General features: G+C 35.3%; 1 protein-coding gene across 1 annotated transcript in view; it reads left to right on the top strand.

Moving 5' to 3' along the window:
- The window catches only part of FHL5 (four and a half LIM domains 5), a 58,386-nt gene extending 42,462 nt beyond the window's left edge, over positions 1–15,924 (top strand). The window contains exons 3-6 of the mRNA XM_032275217.1: positions 264–438; positions 1,407–1,576; positions 5,881–6,067; positions 10,921–15,924. Of these exons, the coding sequence (XP_032131108.1) occupies positions 264–438; positions 1,407–1,576; positions 5,881–6,067; positions 10,921–11,084 (696 nt within the window). The 3' untranslated portion in view covers positions 11,085–15,924. The remainder of the gene's footprint in view (positions 1–263; positions 439–1,406; positions 1,577–5,880; positions 6,068–10,920) is intronic.
- Positions 15,925–27,360: the final 11,436 nt, after the last annotated feature.

Genomic DNA, 27,360 nt, shown 5'->3' with positions numbered 1-27,360 from the left:
GGCAAACTTTGAAGACATAGCAGAGAATTCATTTGTTTTTTTACCAATTGCCTTAAGTGACCCGCCAAGAAAGCCCTGGGCTCTAGCTCTTAATTACCCCAGAGAGTCACCTCTCCATGGGTAACAGTTTCAGTAACAACTTTCCCTCAAGCTACTAGCACAACCTACTGACATGAGAGTCCCAGGAGTGTTCAGTTTTGTCTTATAAAATGGACTGTTTTGTCACAGCCACATTTAATTAACTTTTATTTACTGTCTCAAAGGATCTTTGTTACAAAGACCGGCACTGGCATGAAGGATGCTTCAAGTGCACCAAATGCAATCACTCTTTGGTGGAAAAGCCTTTTGCTGCCAAGGATGAGCGCCTGCTGTGCACGGAGTGCTATTCTAATGAGTGCTCCTCCAAGTGCTTCCACTGCAAGAGGACCATCATGCCTGGTAGGATCTCAAGGGGGCTCCTGTCTCTAACTGAAGCTGTAATGCTTTTCATTAAGTCCCAGCACATGAGGAGTGTAGCAGGTCCCAAAACCCCGGTTTGGAGAAAGACATCTTTCTTGCTCTTTCAGTCTCTTTCTTTAGAAATAAAAAGACTGTATTTTAGAAATAAAAAGATTGTTCATTCATTATCCTTGAACAGGTAACTTACAGTGTTCTATTTTCATCAAGTCTAATTTATACAAACATTTCAAACCAGAATTTCACCCATAAAATAAAGATAAAATTTATACTAATAACACTACATTAAACATCAATGGCATCAGAAAGAGTGATTCATCACAGGCGACTGGAGTCAACTGTGATTTTATAGCTTGACACAAACTGGTTTAAGGATCAGTCATTGTTATTCTCTCTTAGGGAAGACAAGGTTCATGTATATCATTCCACTTTTGGCAAGGACTAATTCTTTATATTTTGATCTTCTTCTCAATCTCTAGGGATAGCAGCATAAGGACATAATTCATTCTCGCTGTCTCACTCTTGCTCTCTCATTTTCTTATTATGGATTCAAAGAATTTTTAGAAGGCCATAATTGTACAACATAATCTCAGTAGTTGTGCTGCAGGCATTTTTAATACCCCTATAATGATTATTATGGTCCAATTTATCCAAACCATGTGCAACCATTAGGAGTCTTCATTCAAAGTACTTTTATATCTCCAGATTATAGGTTATGCAGGGCTTGAAAGAGTTTTCAGTCTAAGGGTGATTCTCCATCATCATGGCTGAATTTTATTAACCTTTTCCTTTCCCCCACATGAATGGGTTTTTTTGAACCTGAAAAAATACTTTTCTAAAAGGACAATTCATTTATCATCTTAACTTAGAATTTAAGTAATTTGATCTGTATTTGCTTAATAAAAATTACACTTGACTTATACTAACAGGTCCTTACTTTTGGAGCACAGGTTCCCGCAAAATGGAATTTAAGGGAAACTACTGGCATGAAACCTGCTTTGTGTGTGACAATTGCCAACAACCTATAGGAACAAAGCCTTTGATCTCCAAAGAGAGTGGCAATTATTGTGTGCCGTGTTTTGAGAAGGAGTTTGCTCACTACTGCAACTTTTGTAAGAAGGTAATTTTCTAAAGAGGGTGAAGCTTGTGGAAACTCAGACTATTCCTTTTTAGCTGGACCATATATTTGGAACGAACTGATACTATTATGTTATACACACTCATGGTACTTTTGACTTTCAACATGTACAAACCACTAGTTGTCATGATGAGGATGACCATCTTTTTTTATTAGGCATAAAATTCCAGTCAAACAAGAAGTTAATATTTCAAACAGCTTAAGTGCTCAAGTGATTTGGTATTCCAGTTCCATTCACTGCTTTTTTTTTTTGAGATGGAGTCTCACTCTGCCACTCAGACTGGAGTGCAGTGGCACAATCTCAGCTCACTGCAACCTCTGCCTCCCAGGTTCAAGCGATTCTCGTGCCTCAGCCTTCAGAGTAGCTGGGATTACAGGCGCATGCCACGCCACTGTGGCCAGCTAATTTTTGTATTTTTAGTAGATATACAAATGGGCTTAAGAGTTCTGCTAAAGTAGCCCATAGATAAATTAATCCCATTTGGGGTTTCACCATGTTGGCCACACTGGTCTTGAACTCCTGACCTCAGATGATCTACCTGGCTTCCCAAAGTGCTAGGATTACAGGCTTCAGCCACCATGCCCAGTCCATTAACTGCTTTTATACAAGATCTCATGTATTCTGGGAGAGAGTACAGGTCTCTCATTTAATACACATGTTTCTTAAAAAATAATTTTTGATCCATTCAGTATTAACTGTTTCAGAGCAATATAGATTTGCCTCCCAAAGTGACTGAGGGAACCAAGTTAAACAGGATGTTTAGCATTCTTTCTCAGCAGTGCAAATATCTTCTCGACTTGAAGGTTTTGTATTTCCTAAGAGTACAGCAATTAGTTCAAGGGAGTGCCAAGATCATGAGGGAAGTCCAGGAGACACAAGACAGAAAGAAGTCTAAGAGCTGCAAGTTCCTTCTCCAGTACCAGGATCATGCAGGGCCTTCTAACTTGGCTTCCCACTCAAAACACATTTTCTAAGAGAGAAAAAAGTAATTTTTTGGAAGTAAACTTCATCCAATTCTTTTTTTATCCTCTAAGCTTTTATGTGGAAAAAGTAGCTGTAACACCTTGATAAAGCCTGTCTGTATTCCACAAATATATATGGATGTTCTCAAAGAAATCCTTGACCTGTGAAGCATCATAAGTTTAAAATGACACCATAAATTGAAATGAGAAAGCTGAATCAGGAAAACACACTGTATTAGTGTAGTAGTTTCTAAATATTTTTTTTTTATCTATGGGCTACTTCGGTAGAACTTTTAAGCCCATTTGTATATCTGGACAGCTGGAAGTCACACTACCACTTTCTACACATGCATATGTGAACAAACATGCACATACACACACATAAACAGTAATTTTTTAACATACATAACCAATACCAATCCTGCATTTAAAGAGGCAACAATATACTATGCTATATCATAACTATTAAGGTACACTATATTAATGGCTAAGAATTACAATTGATCACAACATGACATAAAATAATCTTATGACTGAGACCTTCATTATTCTACCAAAACACTGGCTTAGAAAATGACTTTACAAGCAGCAAACTATATGACCATATGTCATATGAAGCTCCAAAGAATTACCAGAGTCAATGACAGCATTTAAAAACATACTAGAGGCTGGGCATGGTGGCTCACATCTGTAATCACAGCACTTTGTGAAGCCGAAGTGGGAAGATTGCCTCAAGCCAGGAGTTCAAGACCAGCCTAGGCAACATAGTGAGACCCTGTCTCAAAAAAAAAAAAAAAAAGTTTGAAAATTAGCCAAGTGTGGTGACACGTGCCTGTAGTCCCAGCTACTGGTAAGACTGAGTCAGGAGGATCACTTGAGCCCAGAAGTTCAAGGCTGCAGTGAGCTATGATTGAGCCACTGCACTCCAGCCTGGGTGACAATGAGATCCTATCTCTAAAAATATATACAAAAATTAAAAATTAAAGGAATTAAAATCATGCTGGAAATAAAATGAATAGGTTTATCTCACTGTTTTGAGAGACAACTGAGTTGGCCAATTTTAGGCTTCATTTCTTGAAGACTTAGACCAAAACAGTAATGAAATTTGTAAGAATTACCTTAAAATCATTTATTGGACACAATATAAATTCTCTTTCAATGCTATAAAAATTCAGGAGTGAAACTTCTTTAGTACATCCATGCTTAGAACTGTCTGGGCCAAGTGCTGGTGTTTCCCAGGTTTTAGGAGCCTGTAACTATATTTAGGATATGATTTGAAGTCATCAAAAATTTACAAAATATTTATATTGGGTAGTAGACAGATTGTGACATACCAGATTGTTTTTTATTTAGTTTTTAAAACCACAAGTCCTTTTATAAAAAGCTAGATATGTTTTGATCAAGATGATCCAATCTAAACAATTTTTTCAACCCAAAGCAAAGACCAAATTTTTTCTTAAAAAAAAAGGAAAAACTACTTGACAACCAGGCCCTTAGAACTTTTAAGCTTTAAAGTCCATAGATTTTATTTTATTACACTAAGATTTATTTTCTGCCAGAAAGAAAATGACTTCAAACTACAAATGCTTCAAATTCAAATTCCTCAAGTTTCAAAAAGAGTTAAACGTCTTCTTTGATTCTTCATCTGTCACCCGCTGAGTGCAAAATCATTATTGCCTCCGCTTTTTCAGAGAAGAAACTTTTTCTAAATCCTGGGATCAATCAGTGGTGAAAACCAAGCTCAGATATTGGACTTCATCTTAACCTTCCTACCTCTTCAAAAGGAATATAATCACAAACTATTTTTAATGTTCCAGAGTTTCTTCCTCTAATTAAACAGTCTTTGGTGTATATATCAAGTTTTATTTTGCTGTGAATACATTTTTCAAGTTTTGAATCTTTTAAGCATTGCCTGCTAATACTTAGACCAAACAAATCAAAGGAATCATGAATTCTGCTGTGTCTGCTGCAAGGCATTTGAAGTCAGTAGGGGGTATTTTAAATTGCTTTACTTCCATCACACCATTATGCTTCCCATTTACTTGTTCAGAATAGTATGCTTTTTTCCTCTAGGAAAATAATCTTTTATATCAAACATCTTTAATTTCTAAGATATTTGTTATAAGATTAAAAATACCTTTAGAATTTTTTTTCACAAGTCTATATTACAGACAAATAACATTTCTGAGTTTGTAAAGAAGGAAGTGACTTAAAATAGGCTCTGTGTTTTTACTATCTAGTTAATTTGATACAAAGTTTATAGGAACCACCTCAGATATCCCATTGCTTCATTATAAAACATTTAGAAAAACACACTTCAGTGTCTACAGCAACTCCAAGAGCTCATTAGCTGTGAATTCAAAATGTGATATGGCTTAAAAATGGTTACACGAGAAGAATTGCCCAATATTTATCCATCTGAATCTGCATAAAGATTTTTCAGCCTTTTAAAAGGTAGAATTCAGGGATTAAACTAGTTTAGAAAAAAAAATAATATTATGAAAAATTAATTACATCTCTGACAAAATGCTTCACATCACATGTTAAGGCTCAATGTACAACCAGTGCTCATTCCACTGAGTTCTGATTCCCACAGCACCCCATTTCTAGATACAATACTGGAATTGCTTTCCAGCTATTTTTTCCTTTGGTATTTATTCATTAATTCAACAAGGATTTATCAGCTGCTTATCTGTGCAAGATAACCTTGACTCAGTATGGTATTAATGGTGAAGCACACAGGCTATGGAGTCAGACCATGCAGGTTTGAATCCTAGCTCACCGTGGCCATGGCAAGTAACTTAATGACTGTAAGGCTCAGTAGTTGCTCATCTGAAAAGAGGGAAAGATAATAGTCTCTATTATGTAGAGGTGTTGAGACTATTTAGAAGAGGTCATCCTTTGCATGGTGCTAAGGACTGAAAAAACACTTAGGAAATGGTAGTTATTATTAGCAAATAACGGCGCTTGCCAATTCCATTCAGAGTTACCAATATAGCCCTGCCTCTGTTCTATTTCATTGTAGGAGAAAAATATACAGTAACTTTCATTTCTTTCTACTTCTAGCTCATTCCTATAGCCTTTGGTTTCTCATATTATTATTTCCTTTATTTTAAAGATGTTTTTTAGGAAAGGAACATCCTAACATGAGGTGAAAATAGAGCAGCTGGAAGCACCAGCTGTGGACATAGAAGACATAAAATGATCACTTTTTATTTTTGCTTCCTTTTCCCCTCAGAGATACTAGAATCTAAAGAGAATCATGAAGTGATCTGAATTGTAATGGCTCCCATGGTCATTGCCTTTTCTGTGGTCTTTGGCAGGTGATAACTTCAGGTGGGATAACACTTTGTGACCAGCTATGGCATAAAGAGTGTTTTCTGTGTAGTGGCTGTAGGAAAGATCTCTGTGAAGAACAGTTTATGTCCAGAGACGACTATCCATTCTGTGTGGACTGCTACAACCATCTTTATGCTAACAAGTGTGTAGCCTGTTCCAAACCCATTACTGGTGAGTTCTCTAGTTCAATATGATCATGCCATGAAACAGTTATGGCTATATAAGATGCTGTATAGTTAATTTAGGAAATGCAAGTAAAAGATGGGAAGCTTTCATTTATGTTTCCTTTTGAGATAAACACAAGTGGGTGCCTATATATGAGTACAAATGTTACATGGATTCCTCAAGGAAAGTACAAGAGTATACTTTGGTAGCCTGCACTCTGTGAAGGTAACTATATATTAAACCTAATGGTACCGACTCTAAGTAAAATAACAGTTTAAAGAAGCAGGAGATGGGAGGGTAAGATGGGAGGTGAGCGCAGACTTTCACAAGGAGGCTTGCTTGAAGCCTCATTAAGATTTGAGTGGGAGGAAAGAGTACTAATAAATCAGAATCCTGCTTAATTCCAAAATAGGGCCAAGCATCCTTTAGTTAGGAAGGTTTTAATTAAATTCCACTATTGTCTAGAACATCTGAAGCTGTAATAATTAAGGTAGCATAGGTCAGTAATTAAACTTTATTTGAAGATGCTTCTAACAAATGTATTACTCTCTTTTCTCTATATTCACTTGCAATTATGAAGTGCATTAATGAGTAGATGAAAGAAAACAAGATGGCATTTTACTAAAGAAAAAATGTGACATGATTTGAAAATAACGTAATGATAAATCGATCCATGTTAAAGAGGTTTTCAAGGTAAAAAAAAAAATACATCTTTTCCTCAGAGATACCTTTAAAATGCTAATCCTATAATAAAGGAACCGAAATTAGCATGACACTTGAGAGGCCCAGCAGCTATTCTTTCTGGCAATTTATAGACACTTAACAATGTGTCAGAACTGTATATCTACTTTCTATCCCTAGTATTCTTAGATCATATTTCAATTTTTAGTTCTATATACCGCAGAATTAAAGATTATTTTATCCCTTTCCTCCTTCATCTTCATATGTGTAACAAAATAAAAGATGAATCTTCATGCACTTTCTGATGAAGAAAGAGTTTGACAGCAAACCCCACCTTGGCAGGTTTTCACTGACTTGCAAGGGGAGGGAGGGTGTCACCAGAACAAACAGCATGGTCTTATTTGTCTATATGAAGCACCATGTGTGTCAGGATCACACTGGCCCACGATCTACATCTGGCCAGCAGACAGGTGATGTTTGGCCTGAACATGTTTGAAAATAACTAATGCAAAATTCATCTCTGCCGCTTAAAGTGGAGGAATAGCCTGCCATTGGGTGAGCAGACTGTCTCTACATTCCCCAGCAGGGTCACCATCATATGAAGCTAGTGGCTGTCCCATTGCATGGGGCATGTCCTCTCTGTTCCTCGCACCCTGTCTGCTTCTCTCAGCTAGGTTACCTCTCTGGCCCTTGCAAGGACTTGCCATAGCAATCCCACACCACTGGGCTCCAGGGTCCACGTAGTATGAAGGTAACTACATACTAAACCATATTAAACCTAATGGTTTAGTATGTAGTTTAGCTTTTAACTACCCTGCTCTCCTGCATTCTACACATTTAGCAATTCCTATAGCCAAGAGAATAAGCCACTATCTCCACTGATTTTAGTTAGAAAATGGGACTTTCAGATATACAACAGTACGCAGCTCCAGAATCTCCCTAGTAAAATCTGCAGTCGCAGTCCATTTATTTGACAACAATCCTTTTCTTGAACTGGGACAGCAAAAAAAAAAAGGGTATGTCAGTGAGAAAATGAGGAAATTAACAACTCAAAATAGGTTTCAAAATTCTCTGGAGATCCAGATAACTAATACTGATCTGCAAAAAGCCTACACAAGCCCTGAACTTGAGTTTCAATTCTGATATATCACAGATCCATAGGTCTAAGTGATTTTTCTCATAGATTGTTCCAGATCAATCACTGAGCACAGCTTTTTAAAGTTCAGATGGAAAAACAGTGTTGTTCTGCACAAAGATATGAGGATGATCAAGAGAAAATGATCAGACCCAAAATCCAAATGCAATATTATATATTTAATTTAGACTCATCAATCCACAGGAAATGTCTCATAACTATTATAATCTTTTTTTTAACTTTTTGATTGAGACACCAGAGACTGAAATGCCTGCAAAAACTTACAACTCAATTTAATATTTCTTGGTCTAATTGTTAAACATCTATAGGTACTGCAGTACTGTTTCTTTAAAATTGAGCTAGCTGAACTGATGTACCATTGGGAATTCTGATATTGTCACATATCTTCAGAAAATTGGCATTCATCTGATTATTATCTCACTTTAAGACGCTAGGTATTCTTGATCAAAGGATACAAAATTTCAGCTAAACAGGATAAATAATTTCAAGAGACCTATTGTCCAACATAGTGACTATAGTTAATAACAATGCATTATACAGTTGAAAATGGCTAATAGATTTTAAATGTTCTCACCACATACAAAGAAAAGTATATGATAAGGTAACAGATATGTTAATTGCCTTGATTTGGCCATTCCACAATGTATACATACACAAAAACCACATGGTATATAATTTTTATTTGTCAATTAAAATTAAACAATTTTTTAAAGCTCTGAAAAATCTATTTATAAATCACCAAGTGTAATTTTTAAAACCCATCACAATGAACTTGCTTCATTTGAACAAACTCCAGGTATAACCTTCACATTTTTTCCTCCTTTAACCTCTTAAACTATCAGGGATAAATGAAGCAGCTTGATGCAATGAAAAGTGCTCTGGACTGAGGAGCAAAATACTTGGTCCTCCCTGCCCCCAACCGCTGTGTCACCACGGGTGACTAACTCACCTCTGGGGGTAGGGGACTTCATTTGCCTTATTTATAAAACAAATGGTTAAGCCGGTTGGCTTTCTTCCATCTCTGTTTATTTCAAGGAAAAGGAATTAAAAATGTTGTGGCTTCTTCAGAGAGTAATGCTAATGTTCCTGATCATGTTCTTTACCAAAGATAAACTCAAGCTTAGTTTCATGAGGTTAAAAGCAGAGGCTCTAAAGCCAGATGGCCTGTGCTTAAATCTCAGATCTACTTCCTAGCTGGGTGAGTTGGGGCAAGTGGTTAAACTTGTCGTTTCTCATTTTTTGTCTGCAAAGTGGGGCTAATGCTAATATCTACCCCATGAAGGTAAGATGAGGGCTATATATGGTAGCACATATGAAAGACTTAGAATAGTGATTGGCACATATTCAAGAACTCAACAAATGCCAGCTCTTATTCTACTGACTTGTCAGAAACCTATGAAACCCGATGAAACAGGTGCCAGAGACCTGCTTCGTGGATGGCTTTCTTACTGAAAATAACTCTCATGACCTAAGGGAGTAAACATATCCTTTTTGAAACAATTAACAAACATCTCACATGTTGCTTCTGCCCTTTCTTAAAGTCCTGTTGCCAGTTGCTTCTACTTTTTCTTCTTTGTAAAAATCTGGAAGAAATGCTTTTATATTTGCCACTTGTACAAGGCTTACTAATAAAATTAAGAGAAACTCATGAGCATCAAAATGCTAGACATGTAATAATTAGTTTTATGAACAGGCATAATTTATGTATATACAGAGCATTACTCTTGCAGTCAGCTCATTAATGTTTTGAATAACATTGAGGGAATTAAGTAGTACATAATTAATTTACATTTATTAGGAAGTAATGTTGATAGCATCATAGATAAGTAAGCTATAAATTTAATCAAGGAAAGTAGAGAAATTTGATGCAAATTTGAATATGAACTACTAAATTATATAGGAAGACATCAAACAAGTTTGTTAGGTTGGAAACAAAAGTTAATTATCATATTTAAGAACAGTGTATCTGAAATAGAGTGCTATTAACCCTTTCACTTCACCATTTCAAATGGAGTATTTTGAAATTACATGTGAATTATATCTCTTTTAGCCTCACGCTATGGATAATAAGCAAATAATACCACTAAGATTACTGAAAGAAAACATGAAATAAATAAAGACCCAAGCCTAAGGCATCTCAACCTCTTCCCAAACCCTAGACATTTTCTTCTTTTATATAACTTCTCAAGATCAATTTCTTGAACTATACCCTGGAATCACATTAGGGAGGCAGAGATCAGACCTTCAATAAAGGTTCAAATTCTACTACTTTTTAAACAAACAGTATGGTTTAAGCGAGGTCCAAGTTAAAGTGGAGGAGGCTGACAAAGCACTTAGAAACCAATCACGTGGTTATCCACGTGGCCTCGGTGGCCAGATTCAACATAAGCTGCAGTTGTCTCTGAGCAAGGTAATAAAGCCATTACATTAGGATGTCTGAATGATTAGATAAAATCCTCCATTTGGGCTTTCTAGAAATAGTGTCCCAACCCATATGACCCCCAGATGTATTCTAAGTAAAACTAAGCACAAAAAAAATAAGGGAAGAGATGAAAACTAAAACTCATTACAACATCGGACATCAAGCTAGGATGTGTATATTGATTTTATTTTATTTTTATTTTGCAGCTAAGAAAACTTAAAGTCACATAGAGAAAAAGAAGAAATGTAGTCATACTTAGACATCTCTGACTCCACAACGCCTACCCTCTTCCCAATACACTACACTGTATTTTCTTACCTGACTTAGACAATCCTTATCTATGTGACTTGCATAACAACATGCTGCCTATTTCTGTAGATTATGGCAGAATTTGGCTGCAAATTTGGTTGGGTGGCACAGGCAGAATTTTCCTACAGCTGATAGTTCCAGGTGGACACAGAGCCAGGAAGCAGCATTCTTTCTTGGGTTACTTGTCTGGCTTATGGCTGTATCTCCAGTTCCTAGAGGAGAACCTGATAAAATGTTCAATCTATTCCTTGAAAAGATAAATTAATCTTTTTCTCCAATTTTTTTTTACAGGTCTCACAGGTGCCAAGTTTATCTGCTTTCAAGACAGCCAGTGGCATAGTGAATGTTTTAACTGTGGGAAGTGCTCTGTCTCTTTGGTGGGTAAAGGCTTCCTGACCCAGAACAAGGAAATCTTCTGCCCAAAATGTGGCTCTGGGATGGACACTGACATCTAGGGGAGTCCTTTCCCACCAAAAATCCACTTTGTCTTTGTTGTCACTAAAGCCAGAATTCAGTTGCAGTCTTATTTTTGACTTAAGTTTTAGAAAATATTAATGTAGTTTAGAGTGGAAGAGTTTTTGCACACATTTTAATCGAGCTACATTCTAAGGGCACAAAAAAACACAGTAGAACAGAAATGAATATATGCTAAATCACAAAGACACCTCTCCTTGCAAAATACTGCACTCTGCTGTTAGAAATATAGGAAAATATCTCTTTATAATCACACATACAACCTATACCTAGGAACTGTGGATATAATTACTAAGAATGAGGTTTTTCATACCTGAAGAGTAAAAGAAAAACTAAGAGGTCAAGGTGAGAGGTATACATGAGACTAGTGTTTGCATTCCCGGTTATATGTAATGTGATAAATTAGCTATGAATGGTAAAAGAAAATTGATCAGAGCAAATTGATTAGCAAATATCACATTTAAGAATTATTATTTAAAAATCATTCTTTTATTGTTCACACATACTGACTTTAGAATTAAAAAACAAAAGCTACAATTTGCCCTCATACACACTGCTTCCACAGCTTGCTAGTTCCGTGTCAATGCAATATGAGAATTGAGGACATTATGGCTCTCCTACTCTGCATAGGTATAAAGGGGACCATTTCTACCTAGGGATAGCCAAAGCTTGGGTTTCAACACATTTTGTATTAAATGTGTTTTCAAAGTCCACAATGATTTTTCTAAACGCTTACAGATTCCATGAAATAAAAGTCTATTCTTTCAAGTGGAGCTAACCAGGATAATCTTTGTCCCCAAAGGCAAACCTTTAAAATAAATAGATCATTAAATCATCACTTGTGGAAATGAGTTTTAGGGAAGGGATTGAGTGTTGGAACATGACTTTCATCCAGATATCTAAAGACATAATAGAATGCATAATTAGCTCTGTGCCTCATGCATTTTGCCTTCTAAAATTACATAGATGATTAATGGGCAGACATAAAAGTGGGCTTTAAGGAAATCTAACAATAATAAAAACTGAAAAAGAATAATTCACTGCTGATAATTCAGAACCTGCAAAGCAGCACAATAGAGTAATGTGGGCTGTAGAGGAGCCCTCCCCACTCTTCCCCCACACCTGTGCCATCTACCTTACCCCAAGCCAATCGTGCCCCTAGCTTCAATCTGCTTCATAACCAGTAGGTGCACTCCTAACCCTAAACAACCATCCTACAAGTCAGTCAGTGTTTATTGATCACACAGAAAGCAAACAGCCTTAGTGAGAAGTCCATCACAATGTTTATCTTTATACCAGACTTTAACTGATCATGACTGTACCTTGCAGCCCCTGGATATTTTCCACATTACTTGGGACAAATGGAAAGCAACCTCTGCTCTCCATGGTCAGTTATCAAACTTAGTTATAGCATCTCTTGTGTGGAGTAGAAGGAGGTCAGGAGAAGAAGCCTACATAGATATATAAGTGTGTTCACTCAGATTACTGCATAGCATTAAAGGTTTTGATTGAAATCTAATTATAAGATACTGCTGATTACAATTACTAAAATAGCATCACAGGAGATTCAATAAAAATTGTTATGGAAACAATTTTTGAAATAGTTTAAAATGCAAGAACATTCAGGGATGTTAACAATTTAGAGATACTAATAAATGTTCTGCTAGGTAGACTATTTGAAAACTATAAATATATTTTTAGATTAACAATGCCAAGGTATTTTTTCATATTCACATTGTAAAATACAGGGAAAACTATCAATATTTTTTCTGCATTATATGAAATTTCACAGGTAGAACTAAATCTACAATATAAAAAATAGTATATTGCACGTAGAGAAAACCAAGCCACTCAAGTCTAGATGGATATATAACATGTAACACCTTCTCTGTTAACCAGTTATAGATAAATATATAACATGTAATGCTTTGTTAAACAATTGGAAATGTTTAGGCATTTTATTGTGTGTGGGGGTGAGTACGCACATGATCAGACTTGTATTCTAGGTTTTCAATTAAAACTCACAGAATCATTTCCTTGATAAAAATTTTATTATCCTTTCATAAGCATAAATATATATACTTTTACAATTTAATAGTTCTGCATTTAGGAGGTATTCTATATATCAAACACATATTAAACATGTACTATGCCCAAAGTTAGAGCTTACGCTGTTATGGTTCTGGAGTGGTAGGAACATGGATCAGGGTGTGGAAATGTGGAAGTGCCTGAGGCAGAGATCCTTGCTTACAGGTTAAACAAAGCACCACTGCAGACATAGCACACATATGCAAAACAACTAAGGAAGTAGACCTCGTTAGGTTTTTGTGTAACACACACACAAAGATAAATGTAAACATTATATAGTTGATTTATATGATTCATGTAACAAAGAGAAAAACTCTCTTAGGGACTTATCTGAAGATGAAATGGACTGCCTCAGGAAACAGTGGGCTCCCAGTAATTCAAAGGTGACATCTGCATAGGCAGGAAAGCAGTTCCTGCCAATAACAACCAGATGACTTGGAAGTAGCAGAGACTGTGCCGAAGAGCAAGAGGAAATAAGATTGCTAAAAGAGAAAGAGTCAGAGGAAGGGAGAATATTAACTCTTAGGATAAAAAGTGTATGTAACAGGCCATAGAAAGTTACCAACTGTTCTTAAGTAGAAGAAAATAATTATTGCAGTGTTTGAGGAAAATTATGCTATTGATTCTTTGTGGAATAGAACCAAAGAAATCAAGACTCCAAGGATTAAGTTTCTTCCTGCAGTAATAAGTTTAGTTAGTGGCTACAAAAGTGAAAAGAAAGAGGAAAAAGGCATTGAAGGCCAAGAGTTATATTTGTAGGCAAAGATGAGTATGCAAGTCAACAAGTCAAAATATTTTATTTTGTTATGTTGGGGATTAAGGATGACCAAAAAAAAGCAAAAATGTATTTCTGCTTCGATAATAATGATTAAGATGCTCAAGGGTTCAATTTTAACTTAACAACATTATAAAAGTGTGAAATTGGGACAAACTAGCTCCATTGGTTAAGTAAAATGTGGTTGTGTTACAATCCAGGATTCAAAGCTTACATTGTTGCTGTAACTTTAAAAAAAGGAACATTAGATTGTTCACTGGAGTAAAATATTGGCCTACCGTTATGAAAAATGCATAATACTAATCACAAATGGTTTTAAAAAACACTGTAAATTTTAATACCACAAATGAAAAGTCAATCCGAAAACACATTTCATGTTAGTAATATCATTTTGAATTTAAAAAAAATAATTTTTAATATACTTGGCATCTTGTTAATAGTTCATTTTTTATGGTTGTTACAGTATGTTTTTTATATATTTAATCGAGCACATAGTCTGTAAGGTATCTGTAAGTTTTTATGAGGATAATGATACTGTTTTTGCTTATTTTATAAATTGGTTTTTAGAAGTCTCTTATACTGAATAAATTTGCATTTTACATAGTCTATATTACTCATATTATTTTTAAAGATTCACTTTTTACATTAACTGTGTAGTAAACAGAATAGGTGTGGAATAATTTCTGTAGTGTTTCTACTTCTATTACATAAGGAAACATGATAACTTTTACTTTCTATTACCCATCTATTTTTACAACATTAAAATTAACTATATATTCAAATATCATTTCAGGGCATTAATAGGAAAAAAACAGAATTGTCTTACCCAAACAGAATCTGTCTTCTGTTAAACTAGGAGATCCATGGCTATGTTCCTTCTTACAGTAATAAAATGGTAAAATATTCTAAACTAAAAAAATTACTTCCTATTATTTCTGTGATTCTGAAAATATTTTATGAAAAAATCCCACTTTAATTGGATTTTTTTTTTTGCTTTAATGCAGATAGTCTTTTGCTAATTTCTTATTTCTATATGCAAGGAATCGCTAAAACTCTTGGTGGCTTTAAACCCTTCTCTATTTTATCTAAAGCAAAATTTATGTCTGTGACACACATCTTCATGAAACTTTAATCCACACTATTAGTATCAGTTACTTCCCAGAATTAATCTTGGATGCTGAATTATTTTAATGTCTAGACATGTTTCTCAAAGAATATTTGGAAGAATACCCTCATCAAATATTTCTAGTTCACTTTTTTAATCACATTTTTTTGAAAACTAACGATATTCTTTTGAGGACCCAAAACATAAACTTTATGTCTTGGAATAGAGTTTCTTCAGTAAAAGAGACAGAATACCATTAGAAATTATAGTTGTTAGGTATTACCTTTATCCTAAACCTCTTCGTCTAGGATTATTAAATCTTTAGATCTTCATTATCCTACCAGAAACATTGCAGGACTGACCGAGATGGGATCACCATTAAAAAATGTATGGGAACTTTGAGGTTCTCTTTTCAGGGAGAGGTAAAGGAGATCTATGAAGACGGGAAAATACATCACCAGAATATATTTGGCCTTGCAACTCTCAGCATTTACTGAAATGATATCTAAATATATAGTTAGTTTGAATGGTGTAAAAATAGATGGATAATAGAAGGTAAAAGTCATCATATTCTTTTTATGTCAACATTAAAAAAGGATATCAAGGAGAGAGGATATCAAGTCTTCATTTGAACCATCCACCTCAAAAGAATTTAGAAATGAGTCCATCCATTCAAGTCACCATGTGGCTTCTTAAATGGTGCCCAAAACATATCAGAGAGAATTAGAGAAGTTTTGTCTGATAATTATAACCGTTCTGAATTTTTCTGGCTGATAAACTTTAGACCAGATACTCTGTTCAATATGGAGAAAATCAAAAAGGAGGAAAATCAAAAAAGAGGCAAAAGGAACAAGAGATTCAGACTCAAGAGTCTATAAAAGAAATAGCACAGTTTATATGTATTTGAAATGACTGGATTTTATATCTCTGTGGTTGAGAAAGGGAACAGCTTGCTGTGATAGAATTATGATCCATGTCACTGAGGAGCAAAGAGTATTTGGGTCAAATATTTTCCCACAAATGTTAACAAGCTTATGGAGTGGATGTCCATAAAGGGTTCTCTAAATGAGGAACATTAATGAGCTCAACAGACATTCATCCAGTGACTCAAACAGTGACATTAAATGCTATTCCCGCTACACAGAAAAACAAAAAGTTTGATATTTATGGAAGTGCACACACTGAATCATTAAGGCTTACTCCTTCTTTAACAAATGACAGCCTATCTCTTGTTTGCCTCTGTGGCATCACGGATAGATCTGTTTATCTGAGAGCTTCAACCCAAGCTCTCAAACAAGAAATGAATGAAGGAGTATAGATACAGGAGAAATGGGGAAAATAGTGTGGTGATAAAAATGTTGACGTTTCTGGAAAAAAAAATGAAAAACAATTTTTAAAACTTTCACTTTCCCTATATAATAAAAATTTTCCCAAACTACAAGACAGTTAGAAGAGGCAAAATATGTGAACAAAAAAAAGGAAAAGTTTGATAAAACTTGGGGCTTGAGGACTACAGTTAGTATCAGTTTTCTCCCCTGCATGGAAATTTCTCTTTTAGATGCCACCAACTAACATGGAGCCACAAGTCAATGATCGCTTTTCAACATTCTGTCTGCTATGAGACAGGCACTTGCTATTGTTGGCTTCCTCATGATTCTTCAAAATTTTTCTGCCAATGGCATCCACGACACCATTTTATCCTATGTCTTCTAAATCTCTGCCTCCTTCACTAGCACACCATCTTCTATCAATTTCTTAAAAACAAATATTCCTAAATATTCTTGACCTCCTTGTTCTATATTTTCTCTATTGGTGAATTTATCTAATTACATGATTTAAACTGCTTTCTCTGGGTAGCTGAGTTCCAAATATACATCTTCTGACTTGAATTCTCTTCCGAGTTCCAGACACAAGTTTCTCATTGCCTTTTGGACATCTCAAACCAGTGTCATGCAGACACCTAAAAATAACTTTATTATCCTTCCTCCAAATTCCACTTATCTTCCTCTGTTCCTCATCTTAGTTAATGCATCATCCAAATAGAGCTTTTTTAATTCAAGTCTTGGACACATGAAAAGTAGTCATTAGGGAAATGCAGATTAAAACCACAATGAGACACCATTTCATACAGACTGGAATGGCTATAATAAGTAAGACAGACTGTAACAAGTATTGTGGAGGATGTAGAAGAACAGGAACTTTCATATAGTGCTTGTAGTAATGAAAATGATAGAAAACAATTCAGCTACTTTGGAAAACAGTTTGATAGTTTCTCAAAAAGCTAAACATTAAACTACCAGAAATTTCACTCATATCTACCCAAGAGAAATAAAAATATATGTCCACACAAATGTTCATAGCAGCATTATTCATAATAACTCAAACTGAAATTAACCAAGTAGTCAACTGGTAAATAAAGGAAGTGTGATATAGCCATATAATATTATGCAGCCATAGAAAGGAATAAAGTATTGATAGATGCTACAACGTGAATGAACTTTGAAAATATTATGCTAAGTGGAAGAAGTCAGACAAAAAGGCCACATATTGTATGATTCCATGTATACAAGAAGCTCAGAACAGGCAAATTTATAGAGACCAAGTATATTAGTGGTTTCCTGGGGTTAGGGTCATGAATGGTACTTTACTGCAATTACGCATAAGGAAACTTTATTGGGATGAATGAAAATATTCTAAAACTATTTTATGGTAATGATTGCACTGCTTGATGAAATTACTAAAAGTCATTGAATTATTGACTTGAGTGAATTGTATGATATATACGCTATATCTTAATAAAGCTGTTTTTTTATATCTATCTTGGCTCTTTCCTCTCCCCAATTCGTTACATTTCAGTCCTGTAACAAAAGCTACAATTTCTTCATTTTCTCTTGCAGACTTATTTTGTTTCCCCAAAATGTCATTCACTTTAATTTTTATATGCTTCTGTCCATGCTGTTTCCTCTGCTTAGGATTCTCTTCCTCTCACCTGCCTGTCAAAATTTTAATCAATCTCTAAAGCCCAGATCAAATGTTGCCTCCTATGTGAAAACTTTACTAATATCCCTTAGCAAAATTTAATCATTTTCTGCAACTTCTTTTATAAATCTGTGAGAAGTTTAAACAACTTGATTATGTTACAGTTAGGAGTGAGAGTCAATCTAGTTAAAAGGTGGTCTTTAGAGTAAGAAAAGCTGGGTTCAGATCCCAGCTCTGCCACTGGCTTGTTATACGACATTTGCTTAAGTTACTGAACTGAGCCTTGGTTTCTCAATTTTCCAATATAAACCTCAAAAAGTTTGATGTGAATATGAAATGAAATATATGCAAACTGCTTTACGTCTACCTGGAACATATTCAACATATTAAAAAGTTATTAAAATGTCAATGATCTTCATCTTCCTTCCCACCCCCTCTCCACCCTGGATCATGTGTTTATTCATCTTTGATAAACTCAGTGCTCAGTGAAGTGCCTGGCACTTGGTAGACAGCCAATAAATACTTCTTGAATTAAATTCTAGTTGTGAAAATATTACTGCTATAATAATATTCTCCCAGCATTAGTTGTGAATAATCGTGAGAAATATGTAAATGCCTTTTGCCATTGGCCTCAATCATGTTGTATGGAGTTGCCCATGTAAGAAGCAGCTAGAAGGCAAATTAATACCTGCAGTTTCAAGTATCTACATTGAAGTTTTTATTTTGATACCACTGTTTCCTCTGTCCATATACGATTAATCTGTAGAATATGTCTTTCTCAACCAGCATTCACAGGGTGTCTGGTGACACTTAATTTTCAGGTGCTTTGGAGAATAACTGCCTATATGTGAAGTTTCCTCTAGGGCCCTCAAGGTAGATGTTTTAGGCATTGCAGAGCTTATATGTTAAACCAGACCATCCTAAATATACCTGCCAAATTTGGAGTCAATCTGTCCAAGTTTTGTATCATGTATGTGCAGACAGCTAGAAGTGTAATTGTACTTACCTTGCTTAAACCACGAGATGCATTCTCTGTGTTCCTCAAAAATGCAGCCAATTTTACTTTAACCTACACTGAGTATGTGTAGATTTAGACATATTAAATTATTTTATCATACCATAACGGCATTTATGGGCTGCCTCAATCCTCCCATGATACAGAATTTCTCTTGTTCTTCCTTATTAAGCTTCTCCCTTTTTTTTTTTTTTTTGACATTTTCACCTCTCCTGTTCCAGTGTTCTCCTTCTCTTAATGTGCATTAATTCCTGGTGGATATTAGCATAATTACTTTGGCTGGAATTCTGGAAAATGAACATCTAGGCTTCTTTATCCATTTACCTGGTCCTTACATAGCACCGACACTTCTCTGATACCACAATGTTAAACTCAATAGGTAGCTTCTTAGAACAGAAATACAAGTCCACAGCTAGAAAATGTTCAGATATTGAAACTGGGAGAAATAAAACACTCTGGGTATTGGATCTTAAATTCTTTCTTAGGTTTTTCATAAAATCTTTTCTCTTTCATAAGAAGTATGTTTCTAACTAATGAAATGTTGCTTTTGTCAGTTTATTAGGAGAGTAATACCAAAACCAACAACTGCTTTGATTCCCAGAAGAAATATTAAGGACCTTTAGTTTGTAATCATCATGTACAATAATTGCTGAAAACCTTCAGCTAGTTATCTCATTTGTGAATAATTGTTACCTTGAAGTGACAGCAATCTCCCCTTCAAATATATCTGAAGCAAATGCAGGCTGGTGTAGGTAGCTTTGTCTTAGCCCTCTTTACCTCCCCCAGCAAGAACCTCCAGCACTCACCCTGTCCCCAGAAACATTAAATGTTCTTGTCTTTATTTTGTACAATGATCTAATAAAGTGGTACTTTTAATTATTCTCATTGTACTGATGAGGAATTTGAGGTTAAAAGAGGGAAAATAATTGCCTTGAGTCATTACAGTATGTATGGATCTGACTCCAGAGTCTATGATATCAGGGATGCTAATAACACTTAGTCCCGCCACTTTCTGCGGAAAGCCTAGTGTCATTATTTCCCCTTTCCCACATAACCACTCCCTGCTGGTCTCAGATCCTGTTACACTTGTTGAATGTCTCTTGAGACTGTTTTCTCCTTTTCACATACATGGTTCAAGCATCATTACCTCTCATCTAGATGCTTTAAATTATCTCCTACTAAAATATGTTTTTGTGTCTCCATGGCCTCATCCTTTCACCTTATCCTACACATTTCCTCCACCAGATTAATATTCCTTAATTAGCATCTGATCATGGCTTCATCTTGCTCAGCAGCCTTTACTGGCTATCCAGTAGGTCTCCTCCAGAATTTGGCTTCATCTCTCTTCCTAGGCTTCTCTATTAGCATTTTTTCCCCACTTGAATAGGTACCTTTGAGGATGGAGTCTTTGTCTATTCTATTCACCATCACATATGCATTGCCTAAAACAAAACTTAGTACAGAGAAGGTGCTCAAATAAGTTTTGGGTGAAAGAATAAAGAAACATTCTGCTTTAGTCATATCTAATTACTCATTGCTCCCAAAACAAATGCTGGATTTTCTTCAATTTGGTTTTTTGCTCAAAATAGTCTCCTACCTGGGTAGTCCTCCCTACCATCACCACTTATATAATTAATTCCCCGTTAAAATTTAGCCATTTATAACCTGTAAGTCAACCTTTCCAGCTGGAAATATTCACTCCCTCCTTTGTATTTTATGACCGTTCTCATCTCATACTCATTATATCTGCTTTGAATTATATAGTGAATTATCCTATAGTCATCTGAAACTATTGATTCAAAAATAAGGCAATGTCTCATTCAGCTTTGTATTTCCCATAATGTTGAGTATCAAATAAGCTTAAATAAATGTTTGTTGATTTTTTAAATTGAATTGAGTCACAGGACAAGTCACTTCTAAATTTCTTCCTCAAAACCAGTAAATATTGATACACATATAAATAACAATAATGATAAAAGCATTCATAACATTGAACACCAAGGGCTGCATGGACTTAATCCCTCCAGTGGCCTTATGCAGTAGATACTATCGTTACCAGATAGGAAAACTGGAGCACAAAGAAGTTAAGTTCTCCAAGATCCCATAGTTATTACAAGACGGCCAGAGTTTTAAGTAAGAGGTTCGGCTTTAGGGTCCATACTCTTAACCATTATGACCTCCAAAATTAGAAAGGAGAAACTTTAGAAGGAGCCAAATATAGGCACATTGATCTGTATTACAGGCCTCTAAGTAGGCAAACCTTTAGAAAAGGAGCATGATGGATATATATTTTGTGTGTCCACATTTTTTGAGCAACTTTTTTTTTTTTGAGACAGGGTCTAGCTCTGTCACCCAGGCTGGAGTGAAGTGGCATTATATCAACTCACTGCAACCTCCACCTCCCGGGTTCAAGCGATCCTCCCACCTCAGCCTCCTGAGTAGTTGGGACCACAGGTGCATACCACCATGCCTGGCCAATTTTTGTATTTTTTGTAGAGATGGGTTTTCGCCATGTTGACCAGGATGGTCTCTAACTCCTGGGCTCAAGCGATCCACCTGCCTTGGCCTCCCAAAGTTCTGAAATTACAGGTTTGAGCCACCGTTCACCACAATTTTAGCAACGTTTTAAAAGGAGGCATAATACTTTTTTTTACATTAAAAGAATAAATCAATAAAGTCAATGAAAGAATAGATTTCAGGAACTGTTTGTGCTAAAGTAGTTGTTTTACGAACAAAAAAAGTGGCAGAATGCCACTTTAGAAGTTATAGTTTTGTGAAAATGCTGTTTTTAAAAAGTAAAGGCATTGTTTATTCTTCGAATTATCCACTAGATGGCAGAAAATTGTTACTGTCCAAAGCACTATTACTGGATTCCTCCAAGCTCCTTTCTAAGCTCCACAAGTTATGCAAATTGCTTCCACCTCTACCCCTGCAATGCTGGCCTTTTCACAAGTGGCATTTTAAAACACACCAGTATTTTTAAGCTGGGAAAGAAAAATCAGAGGTTTTCACAGTTATAAATATTAGGTATGAGCATACTAATTATATGTCTGTGTTACTCTGCTCTAACACAGAAGGAACAGATGCACAGACATGTTGGGAGAAGGGCTGAGAGCCCACATAGAATGATCTTTCCAGATGCCAGATATTAGAGTTAAGCTGAAAAGTCTCCAATGGAACAGTTTCCTATAACTTTTAAGTCACAGTTTTCATGCCTCTTAGCATATCGGATTTGCCTGGGGTCCCTACCCCAGGCCCAATTTTCTGGTGGTGGAACCTGGACATTGGCATTTTTTCCAAGCTTTTCAACTATAAAATAAGAGAATCAGACTAAACAATTAGTCTTTTTTTCCAGCTCTAACATTCTTGAACTGAAGCCTAACAGCATATATATTACTATAAGCTTCATAAGCACAAGCACTAATTCTGTTCTGGATACTTTATGAAAATAAATTTAGTTAATTTACACACAATGAAAGACCTTGGGGAAAAACTAGACATAGAAAGGTTTTATAACTTGCCCAAGGCTATGCAGTAAGAAAGTCTAGACTGAGATTTGACCCAGTAGAGCCTGAATATATAACATCATGCCAAAATTCCCATAAATAGTTGATCAACATATGAACAATATCCATCTCTCTATCTATATCTAAAACTAGACCTGCACTAACCATAATGGTCCCTACCTTAGTATTTAATCTTGTAGCTTCTGAGCTGGTTGGAAAATTGGCATAACACATCTGGGAACAGTGATGTAACAAAGACCAACTCTAAAACAATCAGTACATTTGGGAGTACTATTGTTTTTCTGGGAACAATTGTATTTGAACTCAGAAACTATGGTATTTTGCAAAAAAAGAAAAGTATTGGAAATGTACTTACTAGAATTTTCAAGAAAATTCTAATTTAGTAAACCTTATAAACATCTTTTGACATATGTTTTGACTCCAGGGCTCATAGAGACTAACAAAAGTAAGTTCTATTCATAATCTCTCCTTTTAGAGCCTCACCTTTTTTCTACCATATGAACATATAGATCTCTTGATCCAGCAGGAAGGGCTTCTGTAGAAACACGTATAAGTGTAGAATGAATTCTTCTACACTCATCCTGCCAAGCTGAATTCCCTGAAGCTTTTCCTTGGAAAGTTAACACTTTTTGCCAACATCTTGCTAAATGAAGACCTAGGGGGTCAGAGATCAGTTGTAAGCATAATGTACAGTTGCTATGTACTTTTGAATGATTTTCCTTTGAGGAAAGTAATAATGTTCATGAGAACTATAAAGGGTGACCATTATATTATTTTTGAGCTTTTTATGATGGAAAATTTCAAACATATTCAAAAGTAGAGTGAGTGGTATAACACACACTCAAGTGGCCATTACCCAAATTCAGACATTATTATCTCCTATTCTATCTTTTTGCTACACTTCCACATCTTCCCTCCTACACACAGAGAATTATTTTGAAGCAAATCCAAGATATATTATTTCATATAAATACTTTGGTATGAATCTCTTAAAGTAAAAGTCTCTTCTAAAGAAGAGATAATTATTATATGACACTTAAATTATGATATGATACTTAAATTACATTTGAGGAACCCCTTTTATCCAGATCCCATTTATTATTGACTGCTCTGACCCTGGGGAGAGTGAGTAGCATTGAGAAATTAAATTTTATATCCAGAAAGTAATTTATTAGGCAAATTTTAATCAAGAAGAATATAAAGGGCCTCACTACTATACCAAAGTTTGCCCATTTTTCCACAGCACTTTTTCCAAACTTTAGACTTGTTGCATTCTTGTCAAATAGTTGTAATCTCCTTAGCAACAATTTAGTTTTAGAAAAAACATTGTTTCTTCTGATTAAATGTCAGTAGCATATACTGTGTAAAATGCCGAAATATGATGATTTAGCAAGCCACAGAAGTTTCCCTATGTCCCAAAAGCTGTAGATTGAGTGATAATTTTTAACCTGTGGAGAAACTTTCATCATAACTGGGTACAATGCAATGGAGGGAGACTGACTTTGGTGGAAGGGCATTCAAAAGGAGATAATCATGAAAACAGATACAACAGATATTTGGACTTGGACTTTCCCTCTTGAAGAATATTGGATCATGATGAAGTCTGTCTCCCTAGACAAAGTTTTTTAATGTGTAGTTATCTGGTCCGTGAAGTCCTGGAGTTAAGGGCCACAGCAAGTAGTATTTCTTCTGTGGTATATGCAGACTTTCTGAAATCAGTAAGAGGTTTTTTCTAAACCTTTTTATCTGGGAAAGCCAGGCATAAATACTGGCCTCACCATGTGTAGGGATACAGAAAGGTAAGGAGATAATTTAAAATTGAAGACTATCTTGGAGATTCCTAAAGAGCCATAATGGTTAATTTTATTATTGGAATGGGATTTGGCACTTGGTTATAGCTCTGGGTCCCTGGAGTGCACTTTCAGCTGCAGAAATCCAAACATGAAGAGAAGTCAGATACAGCAGACCACATGAAAGTGATATTTCCATCAGTTAAAAATTAACTGAAAATTATGCACTGATCTAATTTAGCACAGCAAAACGTTCTATCTTAAACAGTAATACAGTTCTATGGTATACATCTGATGTTTTCTTTCAAATACCTATTCAAATCCATCAATCTATCATTGAACTGATTCCTGGTCAACCTTCTCTTTACCTCTCCTTTTTCTTTAATTTAGGAGTCTGGTTTTCTGATCTTTGTCCTGGCACTGTCCTTCTCTTTCCAAGTATGCTGTCAAAACAGGCTTAGCCATTCTAATTATCTTGAGTCATTCCCACATATACTTCACATCAACATCTTTTCCTCTTTAATCCAATAGCCACTCCTCTTCCTTGTTCTCTGTCTGGATGACGCCCTAACACATCTTGCAGAGCCAGTGATAGAAGTATTCCTTTCTTTGCTTATTTTTTTTAACCAAGATAGCTCTACTACCAATTTTCCCTATGGATAGCTACAACCATATTCTTCGCCCCAGTACAAAACATCAAATCCTTTGTTCATTCTTTTCTCCCATATTCAATTTTTTTGACAAAATGATTTTCATTTTGTGAGGTAGGTTCTTTAATATAATTTTCATCTCAGTGATCTATCATAGAAATTCCCATACAGATATTGCCTCATTCTTACATATTTTTTGTTGCTTAAATGACATATAAAATTGTATATATTTATGGCATAGAGCATGACTTTTTAAATATATATACATTCTGGCATAGCTAAATAAAGCTAATTAACATATGCATTAGCTCACATACTTATGATTTATTTGTGACGAGAACACTTAAAATATACAATTTTCAAGTTTTTTTTAACTATAATCACTAAGTTGTACAATAAATGTCTTGAAATTATTTATCCTTCTAACTGATATTTTGTAGCCTTTGACCAACATCTCTTCAATCCCTCATTCTTCCTGCAAAGCACGTATTATCTTTATGATGACCTAAGCATTTATGAGCTCTCAGCATTTCATGTACAGACCATTATAATCTGGCCAATTTATGACCCATTTCTTATCCATTTCCTCATTGATGCCTCTGGAGATGTGTTCTATATAGTTCACAGCATCCACATCTGCTCTCCTAAAGTTCATATCATAACTCCTCACTCAGATAAGCAGAGCAGGAAAGAGCATTGACTTTGGTGTCAGACAGACCTGGCTTTGAATCTTGCTTCTATCCCTTAGTAGCTATGTGACCTTGGGAAAGTTTTTCACCTCACTCACCTTTATTTTCCTTATCTATGTCATAGGTATGATAGTAATACAACTTTCCTCCTAGCATTGTTATGAAGATTAATGTATAAAGCACTTATAAAGTGACTGGCATGTAAGTGTTTAAATGTGGGGTCTCTCTTAGGGATAGAAAATGAATTGAAAAATAAATAGAAGCCCAAAGACAACTATGTCATTTTTCCTTCTTCTTTACTGCCTATCCACCTAACACAGAGACATACCCACACATACAGTAATAGAGATAAAAGTTGAGTCAACAAAGCAGACAGGGAAAATGGGCATTGATTAAAGAGTTAAGAAGTATAGTTACCCAGCAGCTGAAGCTGACAGAAGAGGTCATTACCAAAATGATATAAGTTAATGTCAAATGAATAAAATGAAAGTGAAAAAAAAAATTAAATTTCTTAAGCGGTTACAAGTATGTTTCTTTCTTATATTTCTGTTTTCTATATCACCACCCAACTCCCAGTTTTATTTATTTTATTCATGTTTTTATTTTTGTGGGCATATACTAGGGGTGTGTGTGTGTGTGCGTGTGTGCGTGTGCATGTGTGTATAAAATGGGGTACATGGGATGTTTTGAAACCAGCATGCAATGCATACTAATCACGTCATGGTAAATGGGGTATCCACTTAATCCATTCTCCATGCTCCATATTTTTATCTAACTAGATTTGTCCTACTGGAAAATCCCCTAATCATTATCATGTGAAACTCATCATACATGTAGACTAGTTATCAAGCATTAAACAAATTACTAAATAATTAATTCCATAGGGCACTGTGCAGATTTGGTCAAGAGAACACACATACTTGATCCATGGGAGTTTACAATCTAAAATGGAAACACACACACATTGGAAATTTAAAAGAGTGCACAGTGATCTCCTTTCTATTCTTGTTCCCATTTTTCCTCTATCCCTTCTTCCATAGGTGACCACATTAAGTTTTAAATTTCTTATGTATCTTTCCAGCATTCATTTATAATAAAAAATTATAGATTTTTTTCTCACAATTTCACATGTAAAGTAGCATGAGTTTTGCTATTCTGTACATCGACTTTAAAGAAATTAAACCTATTTTGGGATAATTCTAGTCACATGGAGTTGTAAGAATTAATAGAGAGAGGTCCCATATATCTTTTACCCAGTTTCTCCTGATGACAATAGCTTACAGAACTATAGTACAATATCACAACCAAGATAATAACACTGATAACACTGGCTTCACTGCAAGAATCCTTCAAGCTGTTCATTTTATAGACACACCCCCATTCTAGCCACTCCCATTCCCTCCTAACCCCTGGCAACCAAAATTGTATTCCTATTTCTAAATTTCTGTCATTTCAAGAATAGTATATAAATGAAATCTTATACTATATAATCTTTTGAGACAGACTTTCATCACTCAACATTCTGTGAAGGTTATTTCAGGTTGTGCATATGTCGATAGCTCCTTTTTATTGCTGAGTAGTAGTCCATAATAGTAATATACCACAGTTAGGTTTTCACCAAGTGGGTGGTTTCTAATTT

Source organism: Sapajus apella, unplaced genomic scaffold (genome assembly GCF_009761245.1).
Source record: "Sapajus apella isolate SASKATOON/1434 unplaced genomic scaffold, GSC_monkey_1.0 scaffold6, whole genome shotgun sequence".
NCBI lineage: Eukaryota > Metazoa > Chordata > Mammalia > Primates > Cebidae > Sapajus > Sapajus apella.
Note: the sequence above shows the minus strand (reverse complement) of the source record. Positions and strands in the feature narration are given on the sequence as shown.